Consider the following 27,368-nt stretch of genomic DNA (forward strand, 5'->3'; position numbering starts at 1 on the left):
TGCAAGGACCATCTTTGGCTGTGGCGTGGGCAAGTACCTTGGCAACGCTTGGATAGTGTGACACTTTAATGAACTATCAAGTCATTTTATTTTTATTATCCTGTGGCCAATTGGTCTGTTTATATTTATTGCACTGTCACTTCATGTACTATTATGCATACTAGAGGGAATTGAATTAATGTTATTGTTCCAAGTCTTCAGTTGTAAATTGTTTGCCCCTACTATCTTATGGAAATATGAATACATTGTTTTACTGATCGCATTTTATCTTTTAATTGTTGCGCATATGGTAACTTGTATTTTTATTGATGATTGTATGTATGTTATTGCTTTTAAAATACCTGTTATCGAATAAAGCTATCATTTGATCTTGAATCTATTTGGAGTAAGCCCATTTTGACATGTTTCAGGAGTAAGAGCAAATGCACTGGGCATGCTTAGCAGTTTCCCAGTGCACAATGCCATCGGCATCAGTCCACAAAAATCGGGTGATCACACTAATAAAGGCATTTTCCCACATGCATCTCGGGGATTCATAATTACTGATGAACCCTTTAAGGGCTTTTAACAGGGAGTATGGGGTAGGTGACACTAGAAGTATTGAACACAAATGCCATGGAATGCCGAGGGTTTGATACTAGATTTATATTGAATTGCATTTTGAATGCTCCTGAAATTACCTTCCATTATGTGCATTCAGCTGACTTCACTCTGTGTGTTCCACTTCATATGTCCGTTGTTCATATCGTATTTAGAATAACCCTACATACCATCCATCTCTGGATGTGGCATTTTGTCTCATCAGTGCACATTGTCCAGCGCAGTTGTTGTTGCAATGTAATCTCTCATAAAACTGACTAGATAAAGAATGTGTAGAAGGAGGAAATAAGGATGAGCGTACCACCCACAATAGTAGGGATGGAGTAGAAAGCCAGACAATGCAGAATACCTCCTACCCATTGTCTTACATATCAAGAGCTGAACCCATGGAGATAGGGTTCCAAGGGAGATATTTAATTGCAAGGGGCTAATTTACAAATGTCACACTACACAGAACAGCATCCAGTTTTGCTGTGCTGCATTGTCTGTGAGGGAGAGAGCAGGATAGTGCCATATCTCCTAATATATGGCTCTGGCCAGCTCTCTCTCTAGTGCTGGCAAAAGGTCAGACAGCCCTACACCACTGATACACTTCAGCATCATTGTGCAAAGGTGTCAGCATCATTTCTAGGATAGCTTTTGAACTAAACTAGTGCTCTTCCAGTAGAAACCACTATGCTTAGTCTAACTTTAAAAAGTTTCATACTTTGGAAGTGTGCTCTATATTGATGCACACATGCCAAGTGAGAAACATTAGATTAAATAAAAGCATTGATCTTTTTTAGCAGCAGCAGCAGCAAAAGATGTGTTATTGTTTTGTCCCAAATCCTTTTATGCTATTGTTAGTAGATAGACATCAAAAACCATAGGTGGTTGACTGGGAACATCCACTTTTGGAATGCCCCTTGATGCAGATTAAAATATGCGTTCCTTCATCCTTTTCCAGGTTCTTGGTAACTGGATGAGTGTAAACTTTAGGGCAATCGTTTACAGAGAGCTGATATTCCATAGGTACAATGATCCATAGATGAGACACTCAGAGTTATACTGTGAGGTACCTACTAGCGAGGGGACATTTGTGGCATAAGTCCACATATTCTTGCTAAATATTTGGGTAATGCAGCATGATTACACTACATTGAATTATGTGAGTTATGTCAACCCCTACTTTTGAGTTTCACTATAACTAGCAGTTTGACTTATTGTTACTGATGACTGAAACTTAAGTGTGGATGGACATTGTCCAACTTCTTCTCGTAGCCCCTCTTGGAGTTCACACAAGCTTCAAGCACCTCGTGGATTAAGAGAATGGTGTTATTAAAACTTGTCTCTACAGCCTGAGCCAAGGATGTGCACTCCCTGGAAGTCTTGAGAATAGAGCTTAGGCGCTGTGGGAGCATGGCATTAACAGTGGCAGTGGTCTGGAACAGAATTGTGACTAATTCTTTAATGTCACGTGGCAAGCCACCTTTTAGGAGCCTGATCCTATCCTTGTTTTTGTTTGCTGTGTTGAAGGAATTCCAGGCTTTGTTGGAAATCTGCATTAGGGTGGCAGAAAAGGAATCTGGGTATTGCATGTGCTTGAAACCACTTGCTGGTGGATTCAGGGTGATAGAGAAGTCCCCACTGGCTGATGAAATGGCTGCCAGCTCTCCTAGGATAGCGATGGAGATGGGGGCCGTCATCAAGAACTCTTCCCAGTTAGCGTACGGTTTCATAATCAGCTCGGTTTCTGCCCTGGGCGTTGGTAGGGATGGAGTAAATAGCCAGATAATGCAGAATACCTCCTACCCATTATCTTTCATATCAAGAGTTGAACCAATAGAGATAGGGTTCCGAGCCGTGTCGGACTGGGAACCCAAACCGGATCCTGGCGAAGTGCTCGGCCGTCTCCCCAGGGGGCTGGGGGGTGCGGCCGAGCTGTTCGCCAGGGCCGGTTTTTGGCCGATTTTGCAGGCGGCTCTGCAACAAAAATGGCCCCAGGGGCCCAAAGTTGGCCCCCACCCAGCGGCCTACCGGGGAAATGCCTGGTGCCCCCAACAGCCGGTCTGGTCCTGGTTCTGAGGGAGATATTTAATTGCAAGGGTCTAATTTACAAACGTCACACTACACAGCACAGCATCCACATTTGCTGTGCTGCATTGTCTGTGAGGGAGAGAGCAAGATAGTGCCATATCTGCTAATATATGTCTCTGGCCAGCTCTCTCCCTAGTGCTGGCACAAGGTCAGACAGCCCTACACCACTGACACTTCAACATTATTGTGCAAGGGTGTCAGCATCATTTCTATGATAGCTTTTGAACTAAAGTAGTGCTCTTCCAGTAGAAACCACTATGCTTAATCTAACTTTAAAAGGTTTCCTACCTGTATAAGTATGCTCTATATTGCTGCACACATGCCAAGTGGGAAACTTTAGGTGAAATACAAGCATTGCTCTTTTTTACCACCAGCAGCAAAAGATGCGTTATTGTTTTGGCCCAAAGCCTTGTCTGCTATTGTTAGTAGATAGACATAGAAACCATAGGTAGTTGACTGGGAACATCCACTTTTGGAATGCCCCATGATGCAGAATTAAATATGTGTTCCTTCGTCCTGTTCCAGGTTCTTGGTAACTGAATGAGTGGAAACTTTAGGGCAATGGCTTACAGAGGGCTGGTGTTCCATAGGTACAATGATCCATAGATGAGACACTGAGAACTATAATGTGAGGTACCTATTAGCGAGGGTGCATTTGTGACATAATTCCACATATTCTTGCTGAATATTTGGGTAATGCAGCATGATTACACAACATGGAATTATGTGAGTTATGTCAACCCCTACTTTTGAGTTTCACTATAACTAGCAGTTTGACTTATTGTTACTGATGGCTGATACTTAAGTGTGGATGGAGATATTGTAGCCTTGTTTTGCTTTTTTAGTGTGAGTTTGGTTCTCTTGGAATTTGTTTAACATCCAGTCCCTGGTGCCTCAAAATAAACAAGTGCTAAATGTTTAGTTTGAATAGTTATGTGGCTACACATGTGCAAATAGGAAAACGTACCGACCAAATAAATGGAATTGTAAACTCTCTATATATCTTAAGCAGTAAACTTTATTGTGTTACAGATTACAAAGCCAATGCATGATTTAGGATACAAAGCAAAGAAATTGGTGTGCAAGAGTTAGCTAATTTCTGAACAATAATAACATTCTTGTCAGTGGGCAGCCTATGGGAAGTCTATGTCATGTTTAGCTCATACCCAAAGTACAATGGGTAACTCCTAACTAACACATTAGATCTGCAGAGGTCTTGATCTGGGACCCATCTACTATGTAGGTACATGTTCTCAAGCAGGGGTGTTTTAAATCATAAATTCTTGGAGAAAGCAATGCATGGAATTCAGAGGTACTTTGAGTTCAAAGGTCAGAATATGGGAGTCTCCGATGAGTCCAAGAAAAACAGCAAACAATGTGCATGCATAAAATGTAAAGCACAGGTGGATCTTGCAGCAGTTTAATTCTCGAGTAGTGTATTTTCCACACCCTATAGCTCATGGAAGGAGATATTTAACAGTGCTTTGATTTAAAGTTCACACACAAAGGTATCTGACATTGCAGTGCACATAAGTGAGCTAGCATTGTTGATATCTCATAGTTGATAGATTTCTAAAGAATGGCATATGAGGCAACATTTCAAACCAATGGGCAGCATGTATTTAGAGAAAAACATGTGCTATATTAAATGTAAAGTGCCTATCACCCACAACCATTGGAATGGAAACATCTTGCACCCACTGACTGCAATTGAGTATTGTCTAAGCAAAGCTTAAGGAGGTAAACTTGAGTTTAACATAATATGCTGGCCCTCTCAGGAAAAGATAGATATTTCTAGAAATCAACTGCGTTTGCACCTGCATTCACATCCTCCTTGATGCGTTTCTTTTCGGCTGCTGTGAGGGATGGGATGGCTGCTCCCAGCTGGCAATTGATTTCATTAACTCTTGCCTCAATACTCATGTCAAACTCTTCTTTTTTGGAAATCACCAAGGCTTGGATTGAATTTTGAGCCTCTTCACATCCACTACGTAACTTTTCATGCTCAACCTTGAACTGTGGGTCTGTGGGAGACATGGTGATCAGTCTTCCTAAAGAGCTCACGCGGTCCATCAGGTAGCGTTGGGAAACCTCGCAGTAGGTAGAGGAGATCATGTTGACCAACTGGGCAACACTGCTGCATGCAAATGCTCGGTTGTACATCAGGTCCTTCACAAAGGCATCAGTGGAATAGTTGGGAATGCTCTGCACTGATCTGGCAGACTGCACTAACTCACTGACATTTTTATCTAGGCAGGACTTGATGAGGTTGGATATCATCTGGAAGAAGAGGATCATTTTCTCCCACTGCTTTTTCACTCTCCCTAAGCAATCTAGGCCTTTAATGAGCATCTTTTTGGCTACCTCAAAATCGATTTTCTCCATTGAATAGCTTTTCATTTCAACCAGTATCGTTGTTAGTTCCTTATTTTCTTTTTGGACCTTCTCGAAGGATTCCTTGTACATTTCCTGAGTATTTTTTAATTGAACTATTGCTTGATCTACTCGTGTCTGTGCCATTTGTGCAGAGTGAGTGCCTAAGCTGACAGGGCCTTGAGTGCTGGCTGCATTCGGTGGAGTCGTCTTCAAGGGTTGAGCATTAGTCTCTACTTTACAATATGAATCAACTTTTATTGCCCTGCTACTTAATGTGTTTATCCTTTGAACAATTGCTTGCTGGTAACTCTCATCTGGTGTCTTAGCCAATGCAACTCTTTCCAAGTCTTCACATATTTCAACAACAGATTGTAGAACATTATCCATTTGTGTTCGTGCTTTACAATCAGCTTCTTGCTCTATCTCTTTTTTCAATCTCATTGACAGATCTTTTGGATAGTTTGTTGTCACTGTATTATCTCTCTCATTATAAAGCATCTTCATGTTAATTGTTTTCCCATTAGTGTCTATGACTTTCTGAAGGCCGTCTGTGATAGCTGTCATCTGATTGGACTTGGAGCAGATTGTTTTAGTCGCCTGATTGGACTTTACGTCTATTGGGTCAACAGTACCCACCTTCCCACCAGCAGGAATATCTGTGCCAAGCTGCTTGCTGATCACTGCGTTTGTAGATGAAGTAATTGTGTCAAGAATGCCACTCACAAAATTAGCAGCCATGGTTTCCCAGACAGAGGGCACTTTCTTCAGAGCATCCTTGTAGGCATCTGCAGCATCCTTAAGTTGAGTCTCAGTCATCTTCCTGTACTCTTCTGCCATTTTCGCTGCATCTTTTGCAGATGCTTCTCTAATGGTGAGCTGTTCCAGGGCGATCTTCACATCGTCCAACTTCTTCTCGTAGCCCCTCTTGGAGTTCACACATGCTTCAAGCGTCTCATGGATTAAGAGAATGGTATTATTAAAACTTGTCTCTACAGCCTGAGCCAAGGATGTGCAATCCCTGGAAGTCTGGAGAATAGAGCTGAGGCGCTGTGGGAGCATGGCATTAACGGTGGCAGTGGGCTGGAACAGAATCGTGACTAATTCTTTAATGTCACGTGGCAAGCCACCTGTGAGGAGCCTGATCTGATCCATGTTTTTGTTTGCTGTGTTGAAGGAATTCCAGGCTTTGTTGGAAATCTGCATTAGGGTGGCAGAAAAGGACTCTGGGTATTGCATGTGCTTGAAACCACTAGCTGGTGGATTCAGGTTGATAGAGAAGTCCCCACTGGCTGATGAAATGCATGCCAGCTCTCCTAGGATAGCAATGGAGATGGGGGCTGGCATCAGGAACTCTTCCCAGTTAGCATACGGTTTCATAATCAGCTCGGCTTCTGCCCTCACGTCCTGGGCTTTGGTGACACTCTTCACTGCTTCTTTGAGATTAGCAGCTGTTGATTTACAGTCAGCTTCCCTCTTGCGCCCTAGAGAGAACAGTTTCAGAATAAAGTTATGGGAATGAGAGATTTTAAGTGCTAACAACAACAATCTGGAGGGATCTATGCTCCGATGGAGAGGTGAACACATTAATTCTGACATGTAACCCAAATATATGTAACCTTTAACTCCTGCTGCTCAGGTAATCTCTCTCACAAAACCAGACTTCACATTAGGGTTGCAAGAGCAATGCCAACTTTTGATTTCAAAAGATCCTCATTTGGGATCAATCTAACCATTTCTGTAAATTATGTGGTAGCAATAAACAATGGGCGTTTGGGAGATACACACATGTCTTTAACATAACATAACTATCTATAGTGATCCTTTAGTCTTACATGTAATAATGGAGACGACAGTGTGCAATCTTTTCCGGGTGACACAAGGGCTGATCCTGTCCAGTGGCTGCTCTCTCTTTGACGCCTTATTACATGAGTGTGTATGACATGACTAAAACATAGGAGTACTGAAAAAGTAGGAGTAACCCAGTCACACTATATTTTAGCAGTAAGGGTGAGATGCTGTTAAAGAGAGTTAAACGTACTTGTAGACATGGCCATACTAATAGTAAACAGATAACATAACATGAGTATTTGTAAAGCACACGTTCACCACTTCGGGCATCTTGGCGCTGAAATAACAGATGTTGTTGTTACCCAACTCAATGGTACTCATTTTATCAACCCCAAATGGATGAAAGGCTGAGTGGACCCGCCGGGATTTGAACCTGTGACCATGAGGTCAAACACAGGACCCTGCAGTAGACGCATTAGTCCACTGAGCCACCAGACCCAGCTATAATGACAGATACAATGTAGACAAGGAAAAACTACCAGTCCATACAGGCATATCAGATATAGAAATACCACATATAATAAACATGCATAGGAAGAGTAGACATACTGATCCCAATTTCCAAAACCATTTGCAACTCGTAAAAAAGATTTAGGAGCATAGTGTCATGATTTGCAGGTCACTCAATTCACACAATTCGACGTTGCATAAATCTTGTTAATATCTTGTGATATTACCCCATGATGGTGCAATGTTTTGCAGGAGTGGAGAGTGAGAGGTTCAAGGCTTGGTCAATATTGAAAGTTTATTAATATCCATATATATCTAGGTTTGTGACCAATGCCAGCTCTCCGTCGACCCTTTCCAATCCTAACATTGTTTGGAGTTTTTCCCTTTTCAGAGGCGAGAATAAAGTTCCTTCCAGGATGAGAAGGATATAGAAACACCCCAAGAATTTGTGGGGTGTCACCCCAATAATTTGTGGGATGTCAGGTAAGTGATTTCCTAAGACAAAAACATAAAGAAATCTATGCCATTGCATAAAGGAGTTGACTTTTGTCCTCGGCTAGTTGTACACTGTTTACAAATACTCCATTGGAAATGACAACTCACAGGAGCAAATAGGAATGCACACATGTTCCCCTCAATCATACGCGGGATCCTGCAAAGTGGCCCAGGTCATCTACTTAAAAGATTTGTGAACTTAAGAAAGTAAAAATTCTGTCCATGTGCAAAAGTGTAATTCTCTGAGTGTAGATTTCCAAGTCTTTTCATGAAGCTAATTAACTATATATTCTGATAATACCAAAATATATGTTAACACAGCACCTAGTGACATAAGACATGGACATAGTACATATGTACCTAGTGATACCAGAAATAGACATGCAACATATGTAGCAAGTGCCACCACACATGGACATACTACCGACTTACCTGATGATATCAGCCATGGACATACTACACATGTACCTGGTGAAATCATACATGGACATACTACACATGTAACTAGTGATACCAGACATGGACATACACATGTACCTAGTTATACAAGATATGGACAAAGTACACATGCACCTGGTGTTACCAGACATGGTCATAAGATACGTGTACCTGGTGAAATCAGACATGGACATATTACACATGTACCCAGTGATACCAGACATGGATATACTTCAAATGTACCTGGTGGTATCAGACATGGACGTAAGATACGTGTACCTGGTGAAATCGGACATGGACATACTACACATGTACCTAGTGATACCAGACATGGACATACACATGCACCTAGTGATACCAGACATGGACATAGTACACATGCACCTCGTGGTATCAGACATGGACATACTACAGATTTACCTGATAATACCAGATATGGGTATAATACACATGTACCTGGTGATACCAGCCATGCAAATACTACATATGTACCTAGTGATACCAGAAATAGACATTCTGCACATGTACCTAGTGCAACCAGACACGGACATACTGAACATGTACCTGGTGATACCAGACATGGACATAAGACACATGCAGCCGGTGATATCAGACATAGAAATACTACATATGTACCTAGTGATTCAAGACATGGACATACTACACATTTACCTAGTGATACCGGACATGGATATACTAGATATAGTGCACGATAGTCCTCACACAATATATTCCAGAGCATCAGAGGATAATACTAGATCTGACACACATTAATAAGGATTGTCTGAAAGTCATCAGCTTCAGCAGAACCCAAAATGTAGGGATTGAGACTCAATGTTGTATTCAAATACAATACATTATAGGCTCTCATAATGAAATGTCCAGAAAACGGGCTGGTATTTCCCCACTCCTAAAGTAACTGATAAAAGTGTGACAGTAACTCAGATGGTGATGAAAATGCAGTCCGTAATTGTGGGAAATCAGGAACTGTTTACAGTGTGCCCCCCTTTTTGCCCCCATTTTCAGTACTAGGTGCTGGATTTCTAACTCTGAGCCCTGGGCTCCACTAAGCAGACCCAGGGCATGTACTCAGTGAAACAAGTACATGGTCATTTGGTATAATTACAATTGCCAACTACAGACCCCTGTAAGTCCCTAGTATATAATAAGACAAGGGGGATTTAATCATTCAACAAGTCCCTAGTATATGATAGGGCAGGGAGGTTTAGAGGGCCAGTAGAACTGGAGTGGGCACTACTGTGGTGCCAGTTGTAATTTTAAAAGCCAGCCCTGCCTTGCAGGCTGCTTTTAATTTGTAGTTATATGCAAATAAGGCTTTGGATTTCAAGGTACTTCCAGAGTATTAATCTACCTTACTGGTCTCTCCTAGGTGCCCCAGGGATAGGGTACCTTGTAACTTTACACAGGGACATTATAAAATATGATTCAAATGCCCTTGTGATTGACAACAACTGTCAATTTTGCTTTTCCTCATTGTAGTGAATGGTTCAATAGGCTAACATTGTAATATTTTACCTAAGTACAAATATTGAAAAATTATAGTTCAAGGTATCACATTAATAGCTAAGATATATCCAGCAATTTACCATTGTTAGATTTCTAATAGCTGTGAGAGAAAATGTTATTACACTTTCTTTTCTGTGAGCCAAAATCCAGCCTTTCAGCTGCTCTCTCCTAGTTGGCCAGCCTCTGCCCAGGCTGACCAGGTGGCTCTAATGAGGTGTGAAAAGCCCTGCTATACAGACAATGGGTTTCCTGTGGGCAAAGAAGTACAAACTACAGAGCAGATGGCAGGAAGGGGGTGAGGGCTAGCCAGACAGGTCTTCAAAGGAAGAATAACCCCCACATACTGCCATCCCACCCACACAGGAACCCTGTAATTTGATAAGAGTGAGGTGTGGAAGTACAGCGTTTAGGAAAAATAACCACACCAGTAGGTTGGGTAAGCCTGATCCAGCTCCTCTGGAGAGGCTTTTCCCATTTTGGATTTTGAGAGAATAGTGCTTTCTGGGATAAGAATATGCCAAAACTATGGAGGAAGTTGTCATATACCTGAGTGGTTCCCTGTGACCCATTGGTCAGCCCCTCACCGCTTGATGATAAGGAAAACTGGATAAATATAGAAGAGTTCCATAGCACCTAAGATCTGCTGCTAGGAGAAGAAGGACTGCCCTTCTGGATTCTGTAACGGCACCACAAGGGGTTGAACTCAGAAGACGACACCTGCAGCACAATCTTGTACTATAACCTTTGCCTTGCTTCAAGAATGATAAAGCAGTGAACTCACTACAAGCAACAGGTTAACAGAGCCCACCTGCATCATGTCCACCAAGAGTTTCCATCCTGCAGTGTGACCAGAGGACTTTCACGGATTTGGCCAGGTGCCACAGGTCGAGCTTCATCACTTCTTGAATGTGTATGTTCCTTTGGAGATTATGAGTACCAGGGCTACTTTGTGTCTACAAAGTCGCATACGTCAAATGTGGCCTTCTTGTAAGCAAAGCACTTATATTGTATATGTTAAAATGCTTTAGCGCTGAACTATAATAAACAATGGCTTGTGCAATCCTAGATATTGTTTATTTTCCCAAAGGGCAACACCCTGGTAATTATGTAAATAAATGTAATAAACATGTTGTAGTGTGTTGTTATTGGCGTGGTGTTATAGGGTAGGAAATAAGATTAATAAATGTATGTTTTAATTATTTTTTTTATATATTGGCATAGGGCTTCAGAAGGTAACACATATGCCAAGACGCGTCACTTTGTAAATACGGCGCAACGTGGTTCAAGATTCTCATTGCAATTACGTCAAGAAAATGATGCACCAGTGGCATTGAACTGTCAGAAGGAGCTCAGGAATACACCCCCTTTCTTTTTCCCCTATCATGGCGCACAATGGCTGCCATGGGCCAACAAAGGCATGCTTGTGCTATGGTACACAGAAGACTTTGTTGAGGAGATGATTTATATTGTGGCTCCAGCTCATCTCAAGACGTCTGCAGGTGTGTCTGGACTAGAGTAGGGCAGCGGTGAACTAGTTGGCCTTCTTGAAGTGTTGTTTACCTGGTTTCTCCTTGATGGGTGCCAGGGTGTTGGTGCAGCGAGACATCCATTGGTGGAGGTTGTGCACTGCGGTGTTGGTGTCTGTAAGCATTGGCAGAGTGGTGGTGCTGAAGTAGTTTATTTATTTATGGTCTTGTATCGCGCCTGAATAAACCCCCGAAGGGGTATCTCCGCGCTTTTGTCTGGTGGAAGAGCATAGGATGTACAGATGCGAGCTCAGGAGTGACTAAGTGAGGGTGGTATAAATTAACTAGTGGTGAAAAGATGGGTTTTGAGGGTTTTCCGGAAAGACAGATGATTGGTGATTTGTTTCAGTGTCTGGGGGAGAGAGTTCCAGAGTGCTGGGCCTGTGTGTGCCAAGGCTCGGCCTCCCTGTCTAGATTTTTTTATTCTGGGCACTTGCAGCAGCTGAAGGTTGCTTGAGCGTAGTGATCGCCCAGGGACATAGGGTTGAAAGATTTTAGTCAGGTATTTTGGCCCCATTCCAATCAGGCATTTGTGAATGGAGCAAAGAGTTTTAAACTGAGCGCGTTGCCGCACAGGGAGCCAGTGTAGTTCTATAAGCAGAGGTCGGGAGGGAGTTCTAGGTGGAGCATTTAGAACTAACCTCGCCGCCGTATTTTGGACTACTTGCAGTTTGGTAAATTGGCCTTCGTTAGATGATAGGAGAAGGCCATTGCAGTAGTCCAATCTGCTTATGACTAGAGCCTGAACTAAGGTCTTTCTATGCGTGTCTGGGAGGTATGGGAACACTCTTCTCAGAAGTCCCATCACCCGGAAACATGTGCTGGCAACTTGGTTAACATGATCTTTGAATGTTAGGGCTTGATCGAATAGTACCCCCATGTTTTTCACAGTCTGTTTCGGGGTAGGAACAGGCCCTAATTCTAGAGGCCACCACTCATCAGACCATAGTTTCCCAGCCTCCCCAAACAGCAATACTTCAGTTTTGCCCACTTTGCATTGAAGGCAGTTCTTAGCCATCCACTCTGATACTGCCCTCATTCCATCTGCAATGGATTGTTTTAAGGCAGGTGTAAAGGTTTTAAAAGGGAACAGGAGTTGGGTGTCATCGGCGTATGACACCGGGGTGAACCCAAAGGACCTCACTAAGTCGGCCAGGGGGGCCACATATACATTAAATAATGTTGGGCTTAGGCATGAGCCCTGTGGCACTCCCCTGGTGAGCTCCCTAGAGATGGATTTATGGGAGCCCAACCTGACTTCCTGAGAGCGACCAGAGAAAAAGCTCTCCATCCAGGACAGCGCTGTGCCCCCCAATCCCACCTCCTCTAGACGACCGAGAAGCACCTCATGAGATACCGTATCGAAGGCAGCGGATAAGTCCAGCAGCACCAGAATCATAGACCCCCCATCATCCAGTGTCATCCTGATGTTATTGGTCACTGCCTGGAGGGCTGATTCGGTGCTGTGGTTAGGCCTGAACCCAGATTGAGATTGGTCCAGGCCATCCGTTGCCTCGATATAGTTTGAAAGGTGGGTATTGACGTGCTTCTCAGTCATCTTCCCTATGTGTGGTAGGAGGGAAATGGGCCGCAGGTTGGGGAGGTCTGTCCAGGGAGAGGCCAACTTTTTCCTTATAGGGTTCACCACCGCGACCTTCTATTCCCTAGGGACCTGACCTACCGCCAGTGAGATGTTCATCACAGACTGTATAGCAGGTCCCAAGAGGGTGATCAGAGGGGGGAGCATTTTAGCTGGAAGGAGGTCGTTGGGAGACCCAGTTTTTATATGGTTGATGAGAGGTGGTAAATCAAGATCGCTAACTGGTGGGAAAGAGAGTAGTGAATTATTATTTGTGTTCTGATTTGACAGACCTGTAGGGAGAGGGAGTATTATTCCAGCACCATTAGATGCTAGGATTTTATTATAAATGAGGTTGATTTTGTCCTCAAAGAATAAGGAGATCTCATTGCATAGAACTTGGGAAAATTCGTCAGGGCTCTCACTAGCTGTGGGTTTTACAAAACTCTGTAATATTTTGAACAGCTCCTTTGGACAATTACCAGCCTCTGCTAATTGTAAGGAAAGACAGTTCTTCCTAGCTTGCTTTATGTTTTTATAGTATGTTAACTGGGCCTTTTGGTAAATTGTCCTTTTTTCTTCAGTTTTTGATTTCCTCCATACTTTTTCTAGACGCCTGCATTTCTGTTTCTCTTTCCTAAGATCTGGTGAATACCATTTTTCTTGCTTGGTAATGGGATATTGCTTGTGAGTTTTAAGTGGGGCCAGAATGTCAATGGCTGATTTTAACGATTTGTTGAGTTTCCCTAAAGCAGTATCAGCTGTGTCATCATCGGTGAATATAGGTTGTATCCATTTGTCCCGCAATTTATCCACTGATATTTTATGCCATTGACGGCGCAGTATTGGCAGGAGAAGTTTTTTTTGTATAGGTTTTATTGGACCAGTGAGGAGGAAAAACTCTATCAGATAGTGATCAGACCAGAGGATTTCTTTGGCCGGGAGGCAGTGTACTTTTGAACAGTTGGAGAATATTAAATCAAGGGTATGGCCACCTGTATGGGTTGTACCTGTATTTATTATTTCTAGCCCTAAGGTGGACAGATCTGATTTAAGTGAAATTGTTTCCGGGTGTGCTGGTTTATCCAAATGTACATTAAAATCTCCGAGAAGGATAAAGTTCTCTTTAGCTTTAAAATGGGGGGCTAAGAACTCCAACAAGGATAGGGCAAAGTCTGGTTTGGAACCTGGAGGGCGATATACCAGAGCGCCTTTCCAGTGGGTGTGACCCTCCAATTTGATTTTGAAAATCATTATTTCCAAGTAGGGACTTAACCTTTGATCTAGGATGGTTACATTAAATGCGTCCTTATATATGATGGCTAAGCCACCACCTGTTTTATTTGGACGGTCAAGGTGAATAGTTGACAAGAAGTTCTTCTGTGGCCTTGATCCAGCTGCGACAGGGAGGAGAAATGATAGTGGTGGTGTACGGTGGGCATGGTGAAGGCATGATGTATACAATGATGGACGATCCAGGAGAGTGTGGTGGTGTGGCTCTAGTTGAATGTTCCCTCTGGCAGAGGAGACGGGGTTTAGCGTGTGTCTGGCCTTGTGGGTTGGTGTGTTGACTAGCTGCTTGAGTCTCATGTTGGCAAGGTTCTCCGGGTGGGTGTTTGTGTTCTGGTCACTCAGCTTGTCCAGGTGGAAGTTGAAGTCTCCAAGTAGGATGGAGTCAGTGGATCAGAGAACCTGGGGTATGATGAGGTCTGCAGTAGCATCAGTGAATTGGTGTCGGGGCCAGGGGGCCTGTAGATGAGGGTACCTGCTGAGGGTGGTTTTGTGCCTGGTCCGAATCTGGAAGTGGAAGTGTTCCATGGTTTACATTGCCCCATTAGAGTGCATGGTCAGTTGGAGTGTACTTTTGTAGATGATGACAATACCTCATCCTGGGCAGTGAGGTTGGTCCTTGTGGGTGATGATGTAGCTGACTGAGATTACAATGTTGGTGTCAGATCTGGAGCAAAGGTTGGTCCAGATTTCTGTGGCATGTTTTTGGAGGGATCACACATTAAGGAGGATCAAGTTGAACCCGGCCGAGTGAGGTGTTGGTCGGCTGGGCAGCAAGAGGCCCTGCTGTGTTGATGTGGCAGAAGGTTTTTTTCAGTTTTGGCAGGCCAATGGTGCAACGGTATTCTTTGGTGATGCCAGAAGGCAGTCAGTGTGGTGTCCAGGGTTGAGGGTGAGAAGGGTGCCTGCCACTGGACATGGTCCATGCACAGACAGCACAGATGAGCTTGCCTTTGGCACACATTGGCGCACCAGTGGCACACCACTGCACATGGCTGCACAGTGGCCACCATTAAGAATTGCTGTGGGGGGCTAGATTGCTGGGAAGTGGCCAACACTGGAAAGGACATTGGAGGGGGTGGGGCTAGGGGCATCGCAGCAACAACAAGGGAGGTGAGATGGAAAAGGAATTGTACAAAAGCACATGAAAGACAAAGCCAAACAAAGTAAGGAAAAATCCAAATCCAAAGGTAGAACGCAATGGAGAAGAGCTGAAAGAGGGACAGGAGGGCAGTCAAGCAGCGGAGCAGTGACGCTCTACCACTGGATCATCAACGATGAGGTGCAGGCAGGAGACCCAAGGAGGAGAAGATTGCCTCGAACACCTGACCTTTGGGTCAGAGGAACCAGCAGCAGCAGATGGGGACAGCAGCAGCTACCAGTTGGCACTGCGCTGTGGGAAAGGAGTGGTCCACTAAGGAATAGTCCCCTGTACAACCAAGAGCTTACTACCAGGGAGAGAGGAAAGGCAGCACCACCCGGTTTCCTCTTCTATTCGAACTGTGGCAATCAGATTCCATTTTCCACAATTCCCTAGTGAATAACGACAGATCAAGCGGCATACCGATGGGCCTGAGCCCAAACTGGCCCTCGCGCCCTTGGCACCTGATGCCAACAATGGCCGAACTCAGCAACTTGATCCAGTTAGTGGAGTACCACACCAGTATTGTGTGGTGTCCTGGCAATGGGCATTCCCCGCAGCGCACGGATTGCTCAGGGCACAGTGAGCGCCACCCACCGGTGCTAGACCTGGGCCCGACAAGACCCCCCAGGTCTCCTTTGCTCCCAGTCCCACCTTCTCCTTACCTGAACATCGACAAGGGTGCTCAATCCGGGCGCTCTCTCTGAATCTGTGACTCAGCCAGCAGGAGCCTCAGCCAGGTAGGATTTCACTAGCCTGGGTACAGTAGTCGCGGCCAAGCACACTGGGGAACCTCCTGATGCAGGTGATGCCATAGGGCCCCCTTAGAAGTGAATTTGCAGTGCTCCTGCCTCACCCTTTACAGTGTCTGGGCAGCACCACATCCTCCGGCCTGTGGTGAAGAGAGGTGCGGCACACCATTGGCAATCTCCTTCGTGCATCCCGATGTACTGGTGGCGGGTGTTATGCGATGCAGACCTCCCTATGTTGGCGCGCAGGAGCACCTCTAATAATCACAGCTCCAAGGGGCACCGGGTGGTCTTCGTTCTCACACAGGTAAGAAACTTGTCTCCAAGCAACCTGCCAGATAAGCGCGATCATCTTTGCATCAATGTCTTCCGCAAAGGCCCAAGGGCTTGGTCCCCACTTGGCCTGCTTCCACCCTCAGGCCGCAGCAACTACACAGCACTTCCACCTCCCACTCTGGTTCTCAGACGCAGGCACAGTGAGGCCTACGGGCTTCCAGGCTTCGGCTGCCATGGTGTCACAAGAAACGCACTATGTACCTCATTACATAAATGGAGCCCTGAATCTGCATTTATTTTGTCTTTACCGGGGACTCTGGCTGGTATTCCTGGCTGTTAGGGGGATGGGGGGTGTTGTTTACCTGTAATGAAATTGGCCCTTGATGCTACATTCTTCATTCAATTGTTTTTATTTTATTTTTATCATTGGTGGTGGACGTATAGGCTGTGTTTGCTCCTAGAGGCAGAAAAGTGACTTTGGGCTGACTAAGGTGATTTTTTTCGCCTCTAATTGGCCTTTCGTCACATTTCTCTTGCTAGCGGCAAACATGTTATCACCTTGATGCTAGTGTTAGTGGCAGTTTTCGTTGTGGGTAGCTGCTACTATCACCCTGTAGCAACGTATTGTACATACGTTGGTAACCAGGTAATAGTTTTCAGTGATATGCAGTGTTATGAAAATTGTTGCTAACTAACGCTAGTTAGCATCAATTTGTGTAAATATGTCCTTTAGTGCGCACACACCACTCCTCGTCTGACCCACCAGCCCCGCCGGCACTAACCCTGCCTCATTCTTACGAAAAATAAAATGATAATAACTATTTTATTATCATTTCCTTTTTCCTTTTTCCACCACTGAGAGCAGTGGGGCGATGCTCGTCCACCTCAGCGGAGGAGCCACCTCTGAAAGTGAAAGAATCCCAAAATGTACAATCTGTACCACGGGCCAGTAACGCCGATATAATGTATATAATACATGCTACATGTTCTGTCAGGAGTGTAATCATTCAAATTGCAGTTTCAATTATCTATTTAATACATTGTAATTAATACCCAATAATGGAAGAACATGTTTCCTTATATAGAAGATACAGGGCAGTAGGCAAAAAGGGGCATCTCACAATGTTCCTCTAAAAGGTCAAAAGAACAGCCAGGGAATTCAAAGCAGTACTGCCTGATAACGTCACCACAGTAAATTAGAAAAAAAATGCTGCCCACCTTAATGGTCTGCTGCCCATTGACCATAAATTGCAATCCTTCATTCAACAAGTTTTTGGGACACAACACTGATATGAGGTGGAACGCGTTGAAAAGTACAAAATAAAGCTCAAGATTGAATTGGACTAACAAAAAAGAATCACAAGTATTAATTTTGTATGACAAACTCATTGAATGTGTTGTATTAGTAGCATCTGTATTGCCTCTTAAAAACTTGTTGAATGGTTGTATCTCACAATGTTGTACACAAAAATATTATTTGAAACAAATGTTGCTCTAAATAGTGTCCCACTAAAAGGTAAATGTTATATTATTAACTCCAATGGGGATATATGCCTGGAGAGAATATTTGGGACACACTATTTATGTCACTCAACATTCTGACAAGAATACTGTTGTCTCACGGCTCCAAGAAGACATCCCTGATTGTGAACAAGCCATTAACAGAGCGTTTTGCATCATGGGTGGTAATCAGATGGAATATGATTGGCTCCTTAAATTAATATGATGGGATAAGACTGCAGAGGTCACATTCACAAAGTCTTGGTTTTGAAAGGGGGAGATTTTCTCTTCTGAGATGATTCCTATATTTTGAGTGATTATTCCACATTTCTGGGATTCTCAAAGGATCATAGGAGTGTTCATAAAATTCTACATCAGTCTAGATGTCTGTAAAAAAAATCCTATAGTTACACCTAGAGAAATATGAAGCAAATGGGCATTTTGCATATTTTATTTTATGTATTATATCTTTACATGAGGAAAGTGTTTTGAATGGTAAAAGTTCTTCCTGTGAACCGCCATCAAAGGAGGGTATACGTCCTGCCTGCTCTTGAGGTGGAAGCTTATCCCTGCCCATGAGAGGGGTCTATTAACGAGCATGAGAAACTACCCATGTGGGATGGGTTAAATGCCTGTAATCACCTCAGGGTGTAGTTTGTCATTAGGCCTACAAAAAAAATTGACATCAACTTGTAAATAATTCTTAATTAGCTGTTGTGGAAGTTCCACTGATTGGAATTCTGTATTCGCAAATGATATTTGTAAGGATGAAAGCTAACCAATCCGATTCTAGATAGTAGAATATGATAATTATCACAGTGGAAGAGACCCCTCTGGAATCTGCAGCAGCTCGAATGGGCCAATTTCCTTGCTTCCCACAGAGACTGTGGAATACTTTCTTAGGCACAACTTTCAGAGAGTAACAAAGTTGTTAGTCATAACATTTCAGGCAAGTGTTCAGAGAGCTTGCTCGGGACGCAGGCAGAATGAAGGTCTCAAATGAGAAACCAGCAGGTGCTCACATCTTTTTTTTTCCTGGTTCTATTAAAGGAACACCTTTGAGGCCCCGACAGCAACCCAACAAACATGAAGTGTATGGCTATTCACAAGCTAGTGGACATATTAAATACTTGGGACAGTGGCATCACCTTTCAATCACACCTGGATCATATTGTCAGACACAATATAAGTTCTTAAAGAACTTCAGACTGATAATAGAGCTATGTGAGCTCTGAATTACCAAACGCAAACTCTTCAGGGGTTCACCCAGCTGGAATGTGAATACATGATTTGAGTGATTGGCCCCTGTCCATTAGCAGCAGTAAAATTATTATTTGACAGAAAGTTTGTGCCTTTATCCTTTGGGATGGTGACCAGACCCTCTTAATTATTCATGAGGAATGGGAGAGCACACAGAGCAGTATTAATGTTCATTGTTGGGAGCAAACACGCCCAAATTGTATGAGTATATAGAGTAAATCAGTATTACCATATGACCTGATAGTTAAGGCAACTCACCATTCCCAATTTAAGGAAGAATATATCTCTCACAAACTCAGGTAAAGGTAAGAGGAAAAGGATGTGAACCAGTGCAAAGTCAGTACTGCATTCACACACCCATGCAGACAGGGCCTCAGGCAGAGGTGGGTGGAGGTGGGGATGTTTGGAGCACCCTTCTAATTTTAGGTTACTCCAGCAGGAGAGGTGCCACATGGCATGTAAACCATCACACTGGCAGCTGGCACTGGGAGTCATCTTTGAGTTAGCGGTGGGACCAACCTGCTGGTGGTCCTGACCTTATAGCCACACCTCTGATACACCTCTGATTCCCATGATGTTCACTTGGCTGTGACTAGATTGTGTCATTCCGCTGAAAATTGAGATGATACAAAACAAGGTTTATCTTTGTTTGAAGTAATCCATGGTGCCCTGGACCTTGTGCTCTGCCTGCCCCAAATGGGATGTAAATAGAAAATGTATCTACATTCAAGTTTCAAGGCTGATATCCATCCTAGGATGTGCACAGGGTGCAGACACTAAAGTGATATGTTATTGTGCTAGCCTGCTCTGAAATATGTTCTCCTGAAGTAAAACACCCTCCCTTGTCCACAAAAAGTGTTGGTCACTTCTATCGCTGTGGGGTTTTGTGTTTAAGGAAAAAAGCCATTACACGATTGATTGCATTATAGTAAGGAAACATCCTGAGAGCTGTAACATATGTGGAGTGAGGCATTGATTTGACAAAATCTAGGATACTTCAAAATAATTACTCGACCACCCAGTCCATGATGCCTTGTTTATAGTACGGTTTGAGGTGGCCTCTGCCCTTTTAATGTGGGAAGAGAAGATGTTCAATAGAGTCATGATCATCATTGTCACTGCATGAAATCACAGAATATCATGAGGTAACTTCAGGCTCCCACGTCAGATAACTTACTGTAAATGGCAACTGGGCCAGAAAGGGACATTTCCAGGATGGACAGCACGATGACCAGAGAGTAAATTAGTATTCGGGGTCCCATGGTGCCGGGTCTGACCGATCTGATACCTAGGTTTTCTTCCTGCATAGGATGGCAGAGAAATATGTTTTATCATTTATGTAGTAAATACAGACAACTTAAAACCCTGAATATCTGAAGCTACAACAATAAACAACAGCAGTATGACTAAAGTAAGCTTGGTTTACAATAACCACTTAACTCCACAGCCTAGGTCTACACTGGACCTTATGTGAGTGTGAAGAGTTATAGAGATGCAGTGTAAATCTTTTTAACAGGACAGGGTGTTCAATGCTGTCTACATTAGTTTGCACGTTGACACTAGATTTTTGATAACATGCATAGCCCACATAGCAGTATGAGCTGTGGCCATGTTTTGTGGTTCATCAATTTACAGTCACCATGTTCACAGAGAAAGGCACCTGTGAAAACCTGCCATGAGGTCCAGATCCTAATTAATGAATAGATGGCTCATAGCAAATGACCCACTATTTTAACAAACAAAACCCACTTGAACCAGCTGTCTGTCTGATAAATAACTACTATAGTTTGTGTAGACCAGACATGGCAATCTCTCTGGTTGCAAAATGCCTCTTGTCAGCTTAGCAAGATCTTGCAGTGGCTTCAACGCTAGTACAAAGACGCCCATAGGCATTTGATTGCTCTTCAAAAATAACATAACATAACATGATTGTAGGCGTCTCTTCCAAATACTGCCATGGCATCTTATGTATCAATATTTTCCCACTACAAGCTAGTGGAAAAACATTGATATTTTGCCATCACCTCAAAGGAGGTGGTAATTCAGCTCAAAAGGGAAAGGGCTCCCTGGCACCCCTCGTCATTTTGAATGTAAATATATGTTTTCTGAAGACCGGTATTGGCCACTTCCAACTCTTAAACAAAACAAAGTTCCACTTGGGTTGCTTTAAAAAATAACAGGTTGATTTTTTTAAATGCAATGAAAGAAATCAATGATATTTTTTATTTTTTTGCAGAGTTTTATATAGCGCGAACTAGACCTGAACCGAATCAGGTATCAGAGCGCTTTACATATTTTTCCAGTTACGTTACATTTTTACGTTTTCCAGTTACTTTCATTTTAGGCACGGGGAGATTAAGTGATTTGCCCAGAATCACAGGAGGTTTTTGGCGTCGTTACCAAGACTCGAACCCAGTTCCTCCAGGTCCGAGGTCGAGCGCCCTAGCCGTTAGGCCAACTCCTCTCCCCATATGGTGTTCTTCTGAACCCAACAGGCCACTATCCCTGTGATGGTCTCCAATAATAGTGAGTTGCAATTTGCAACCAACCTCAATCCGGTCTTTTTCTGAATGACTACTATTCGGAATTTTAAGAACCATCCTTTCAGTTCATAGGTGTATTATTGAATTTCTTTAGTGGTCGCAACAATTCTGGTCACAAATTAATAGTTTATTAGGACCAGTACATAGCTCCATCAGGCCACCTCTTCATGAAGGATTTGGTTGACAATGCAAACAAGTGGACTGCAGATAACGTTACTAGAATTATTGTTAGTATTTGATAATGAACACATATTGTTTGCATTGTTAGTGAGTACTTCAGCTGTGACATTATTTCTATGGACAGATGAAGATAAGCAACACCCAAGAAAATACTTCTTCTGCCCCATCACATTTCAAACATTTTGTCAGGACAGGTGTGTAATAACAGTGATACACTAGTATAACAGGGTGCTTTATTGCATTAGAGCATGTAGTATATTAAGTTTAAGGGGGAGCTTTGTTGCACTAATGCTATGAAGTTCAGATTTGGTGCTCGCTGCTGATGTCTGTGTTGCATAAGTGACACAAAATGTATTTTTGGCTAGACTAGCTCATCCTTTCAATATGCTAAGACTAATGAATTGAGTACCAGAAAAGTGGGTAATGATAGTATTTTTTCTGTACTAGCATACCCGTCGTGCGTTGCTGCGATCTCCAAAGAAAGGAAATTCATGGAAACTTGTTATGATAACATTCAATTTACATTGGGTCATTTTTATTGAAACGTATTCATTTTAATATGGAAAACATTTCAAAGTGTTGTTTTAATTCTATTTATTTATTTGAGTGCTTGTGGATACATGATTTTTAGTTTTTCCGTTTGGTGCGTACATCAGTATTCGAAAGATTATGAGGGCCATGGGGGGGCCAAAATTTAAAAACTTTTATGCCAGAAATCTTTGCGGGAGTGTACTCAACAACTTCCCAAAGTTTCCTGGCGATCAGATGAATGGTGTTTTAATTCTATTTATTTATTTAAGTGCTTGTGTATACACAATTTTGTGTTTTTCCGTCTTCTGCGTACATCAGTATTTGAAAGATTATGAGGGCCCTGCGGGGGCTGATATGTAACAATTTCTTATGGCAGAAACCTTTGCGGGAGTGTAATCAACAAATTCCCAAAGTTTCATGGTGATTTTTTGTTTTTCAGTCTTGTGCGTACATCAGTATTCGAAAGATTATGAGGGCCCTGGGGGGCTGATATTTAAAAACATATTATGCCAGAAACCTTCGCGGGAGTGTACTCAACAACTTCCTAATGTTTCATGGCGATCGGATGAATGGTGTTTTAATTCTATTTATTTATTCGAGTGCTTGTGGATACACAATTTTTTGTTTTTCCGTCTGGTGCGTACATCAGTATTTGAAAGATTATGAGGGCCCTGGGGGGGCTGATATTTAACAATTTCTTATGGCAGAAACCTTCGCGGGAGTGTAATCAACAAATTCCCAAAGTTTCATGGTGATTTTTTGTTTTTCAGTCTTGTGCGTACATCAGTATTCGAAAGATTATGAGGGCCCTGGGGGGCTGATATTTAAAATATAATTATGCCACAACCCTTTGCGGGAGTGTACTCAACAACTTCCCAATGTTTCATGGCGATCGGATGAATGGTGTTTTAATTCTATTTATTTATTCGAGTGCTTGTGGATACACAATTTTTAGTTTTTCCGTCTGGTGCGTACCTCAGTATTTGAAAGATTATGAGGGCCCTGGGGGGGCTGATATTTAACAATTTCTTATGACAGAAACCTTTGCGGGAGTGTAATCAACAAATTCCCAAAGTTTCATGGTGATTTTTTGTTTTTCAGTCTTGTGCGTACATCAGTATTCGAAAGATTATGAGGGCCCTGGGGGGCTGATATTTAAAAACATATTATGCCAGAAACCTTCGCGGGAGTGTACTCAACAACTACCCAAAGTTACACGGCGATCGGATGAATGTTGTTTTAATTCTATTTATTTATTCGAGTGCTTGTGGATACACGATTTGTTGTTTTTCCGTCTGGTGCGTACATCAGTATTCGAAAGATTATGAGGGCCCTGGGGGGCCGATCTTTAAAAAAATGTATGCCAGAAACCTTCCCGGGAGTGTACTCAGCAACTTACCAAAGTTTCATGGCGATCGGATGAATGGTGTTTTAATTCTATTTATTTATTCAAGTGCATGTGGAAACATGATTTGTTGTTTTTCCATCTGGTGCATACATCAGTATTTGAAAGATTATGAGGGCCCTGGGGGGCCGATATTTAAAAAAATGTTATGCCAGAAACCTTAGCGGGAGTGTACTCAACATCTTCCCAAAGTTTCATGGCGATCAGATGAATGGTGTAGTAATGCATAAAGGACAAACAGACAGACAGACAGACATACATTTTTTTTTATATATATATATAATACTTCGACTTACAAATATCCGCTATGGAAAGAATTTTACAAAACAAGCTTTTCATACATCTGGCTTGCTTGCAGTACACCTCATTCATTGCTATTGATCCTTGCTTTACAATTGTGAAGCAGAAAGTAACTGTGGCCACCTCATCTGAGACATGATAAAAACATCTGTGATATGTTGTTTCTCTGATAGTATAGAACTCACTAGTGATGCCACCAGACATATACAGATGTGTGTAGCCAGATGCTGACAATGTATTTGTATTAAAACAGGGTAATACCATCAGTTTTCACACCACCTGTTCTTAGGCATAGTTTCCCAGGATTGAGTTATGTAAAATAATTTGCAGCGTAGGTCTAAAATGACACCTTGTGATAGGGCGGTGCCAGATTTCACCAGAATTATATCATATGCTGTAGGTCAGTATAGGCTGATCTCAGTAGCATTGCAAGACCCACAAGAGACCCATCCCAGAACAGACATGCAATTGAGGAGTGCACTGACGTGTTAGAAGTGGGCAGTACTAATGCACCTTAGTAGAACCACAGTGAAATTGAGGAGTGCACTGACATGTTAGAAGTGGGCAGTACGAATGCACCTTAGTGGAACCACAGTGCAATGCAGGACTGCACTGACATGTCAGAAGAGGGCTGTACTAATGCACCTTACTGGAACCGCAGTGCACTGCAGGAGTGCACTGGGATATTAGAACAGGGTAGTACTAATGTGCCTTAGTGGAACCACAGTGCAATGCAAGAATGCACTGACATGTTGGAAGAGGGCAGTACTAATGGGCCTTAGTGAAACCGCAGTGCAATGGAGTAATGCACTGACATGTCAGCAGAGTGCAGTACTAATGCACCTTAGTGGAACCGCAGTGCAATGCACCTTAGTGGAACTGCGTTGCATTGCAGGAGTGCACTGACGTATTAAAACAGGGTAGTACTAATGTGCCTTAGTGGAACCGCAGTGCATTGCAGGAGTGCTCTGACATATTAGAACAGGGTAGTACTAATGCACCTTAGTAGAACCTCATTGTAATGGAGGCGTGCACTGACATATAAAACAGGGTAGTACTAATGCGCCTTAGTAGAACCGCAGCTCAATGCAGGAGTGCACTGACATGCCAGAAGAGGGCAGTACTAATGCAGCTTACTGGAACTGAGGTGCACTGCAGGAGTGCACTGGCATATTAGAACAGGGTAATACTAATGTGCCTTAGTGGAACCGCAGTGCAATGCATGAATGCACTGACATGTTGGAAGAGGGCAGTACTAATGGGCCTTGGTGAAACCGCAGTGCAATGGAGTAATGCTCTGACATGTCAGCAGAGTGCAGTAGTAATGCACCTTAGTGGAACTGCAGTGCATTGCAGGAGTGCACTGACATGTCAGCAGAGTGCAGTACTATTGCACCTTAGTGGAACTGCATTGCATTGCAGGAGTGCACTGACATATTAGAACAGGGTAGTACTAATGTGTCTTAGTGGAACCGCAGTGCATTGCAGGAGTGCTCTGACATATTAGAACAGGGTAGTACTATTGCACCTTAGTGGAACCTCATTGCAATGGAGGAGTGCACTGACATATAGAACAGGGTTGTACTAATGCGTCTTAGTAGAACCGCAGTGCATTGCAGGAGTGCACTGACATGTTAGAAGAGGGCAGTACTAATGTGCCTTAGTGAAACCGCAGTGCAATGGAGGAGTGCACTGACATGTCAGCAGAGTGCAGTACTAATGCACCTTAGTGGAACTGCATTGCATTGCAGGAGTGCACTGACATGTTAGAAGAGGGCAGTACTAATGTGCCTTAGTGGAACCACAGTGCAACTGAGGAGTGCACTGACATGTCTGCAGAGTGCAGTATTAATGCACCTCAGTGGAACTGCAGTGCATTGCAGGAGTGCACTGACATGTTAGAAGAGGACAGTACTAATGCTCCTTAGTGGAACCGCAGTGCAATGGAGGAGTGCACTGGCATGAAAGAAGAGGGCAGTACTAATGTACCTTAGTAGAACCACAGTGCAAAGGAGTAGTGCAGTGACATGTTAGAAGAGGGCAGTACTAATGTTCCTTAGTGGAACTGCAGTGCTATGGAGGAGTGTACTGACATGTCAGAAGAGGGCAGTACTAATGTGCCTTAGTGGAACCACAGTGCAAAGGAGTAGTGCAGGGACATGTTAGAAGAGGGCAGTATTATGCTCCTTAGTGGAACCGCAGTGCAATGGAGGAGTGCACTGACATGTTAGAAGAGGGCAGTACTAATGTTCCTCAGTGGAACCGCAGTGCAATGGAGGAGTGTGGTGACATGTTAGCAGAGGGCAATACTAATGTGCCTTAGTGGAACCACAGAGGATTGGAGGAGCACACTGACATGTTGGAAGAGGGCCGTACTAATGTGCCTTAGTGGAAATGCAGTGCAATGCAGGAGTGTACTGACATGTCAGAAGAGGGCAGCACTAATGCCCCTTAGTGAAACCGCAGTGCAATGGACCGCTGACCCTTACCATACCATGCAGACACTAACATTTGAATGCCATGTAGACACCGGTACAGTGCAAGGCCTTTCTCAGAAGAGCGGTACTCAAGATATGGGCAGAGTGTCTCCGTTCAGAGTGGCAGGGTGCCTTGAACACAATAATGTGCAGTCGCCACAGTCCCAATCAGCTCATATTGACAATCATGGAGGGAGGTATCCTGTAGCCCTTTGTGGTGCTGTGGGACGATGAAGTTGGAGGCGTTTCCATGGTCCATGTAGATAGTGTTAGGTGTGTTGGAGGCCAGAATCTGAGCAGATCACTTATAGGTGAATGGGCTGAAGCTGGAAACCCTCCTGAGGAAGATCAGTCAGTGCTAGTGGCCCATGGTGGAAATATCAAGGGAGTTTATGATGGTGAGACAATGGGACCACTAATGATGGAGGAATTTCTATTGTAGGCGTATTTGTCTACAAGCTCCTTAAATATTTCTTGCAGGAGTTGTTTTCTACATAAAAGAGGTGTTTGCAATGTACGTTTCTTTCAGAACATGTGTTGCAAATACATTTCTCCTGCTGCTGTAGATTTCTAATACAAACAAACATTTAGCAGAGCATTTACTGATGAGAAACCTCACAAAGTTGCAAAGGGAATACACCTTTCTACATCCTTTCTGCTCACCTTCTGTTGGATTACTCACCTCTGCCTGCTACTCTCTTCTGTGAGCTTAAGAAGGATCTCCCACACTCAGTGCGTGATGGTGTCAGGTCTCACCGCTGCCTGCTGTTATCTTCTGTCAGCTGAAGAGGGATCTCTCAC

General features: G+C 43.3%; 1 protein-coding gene across 1 annotated transcript; it reads right to left on the minus strand.

Annotated features, from left to right (window-relative positions):
- Positions 1 to 4,319: 4,319 nt before the first annotated feature.
- On the minus strand, positions 4,320 to 27,368 carry LOC144817792 (uncharacterized). Its single transcript, XM_078674610.1, has 3 exons — positions 27,250 to 27,368; positions 20,309 to 20,432; positions 4,320 to 6,533 (listed from the first exon to the last, which is right to left on the minus strand). Exons 2-3 carry the CDS (start codon positions 20,391 to 20,393, stop codon positions 4,471 to 4,473), a joined length of 2,148 nt encoding a protein of 715 aa, XP_078530736.1. The 5' UTR covers positions 20,394 to 20,432; positions 27,250 to 27,368; the 3' UTR covers positions 4,320 to 4,470.

The sequence above is a fragment of the Lissotriton helveticus genome, chromosome 2_1, assembly GCF_964261635.1.
Source record: "Lissotriton helveticus chromosome 2_1, aLisHel1.1, whole genome shotgun sequence".
NCBI classification, from domain to species: Eukaryota; Metazoa; Chordata; class Amphibia; order Caudata; family Salamandridae; genus Lissotriton; species Lissotriton helveticus.

What these genes read in the sequence shown, in the direction of transcription:
- LOC144817792 (XM_078674610.1), bottom strand. Translation starts at nt 20,393, where the DNA reads ATGGGACCCCGAATACTAATTTACTCTCTGGTCATCGTGCTGTCCATC. An exon ending in TGGCCCAGTTGCCATTTACA is followed by an intron (nt 6,534 to 20,308) that starts GTAAGTTATCTG and finishes TGTTCTCTCTAG; the next exon opens with GGCGCAAGAGGGAAGCTGAC.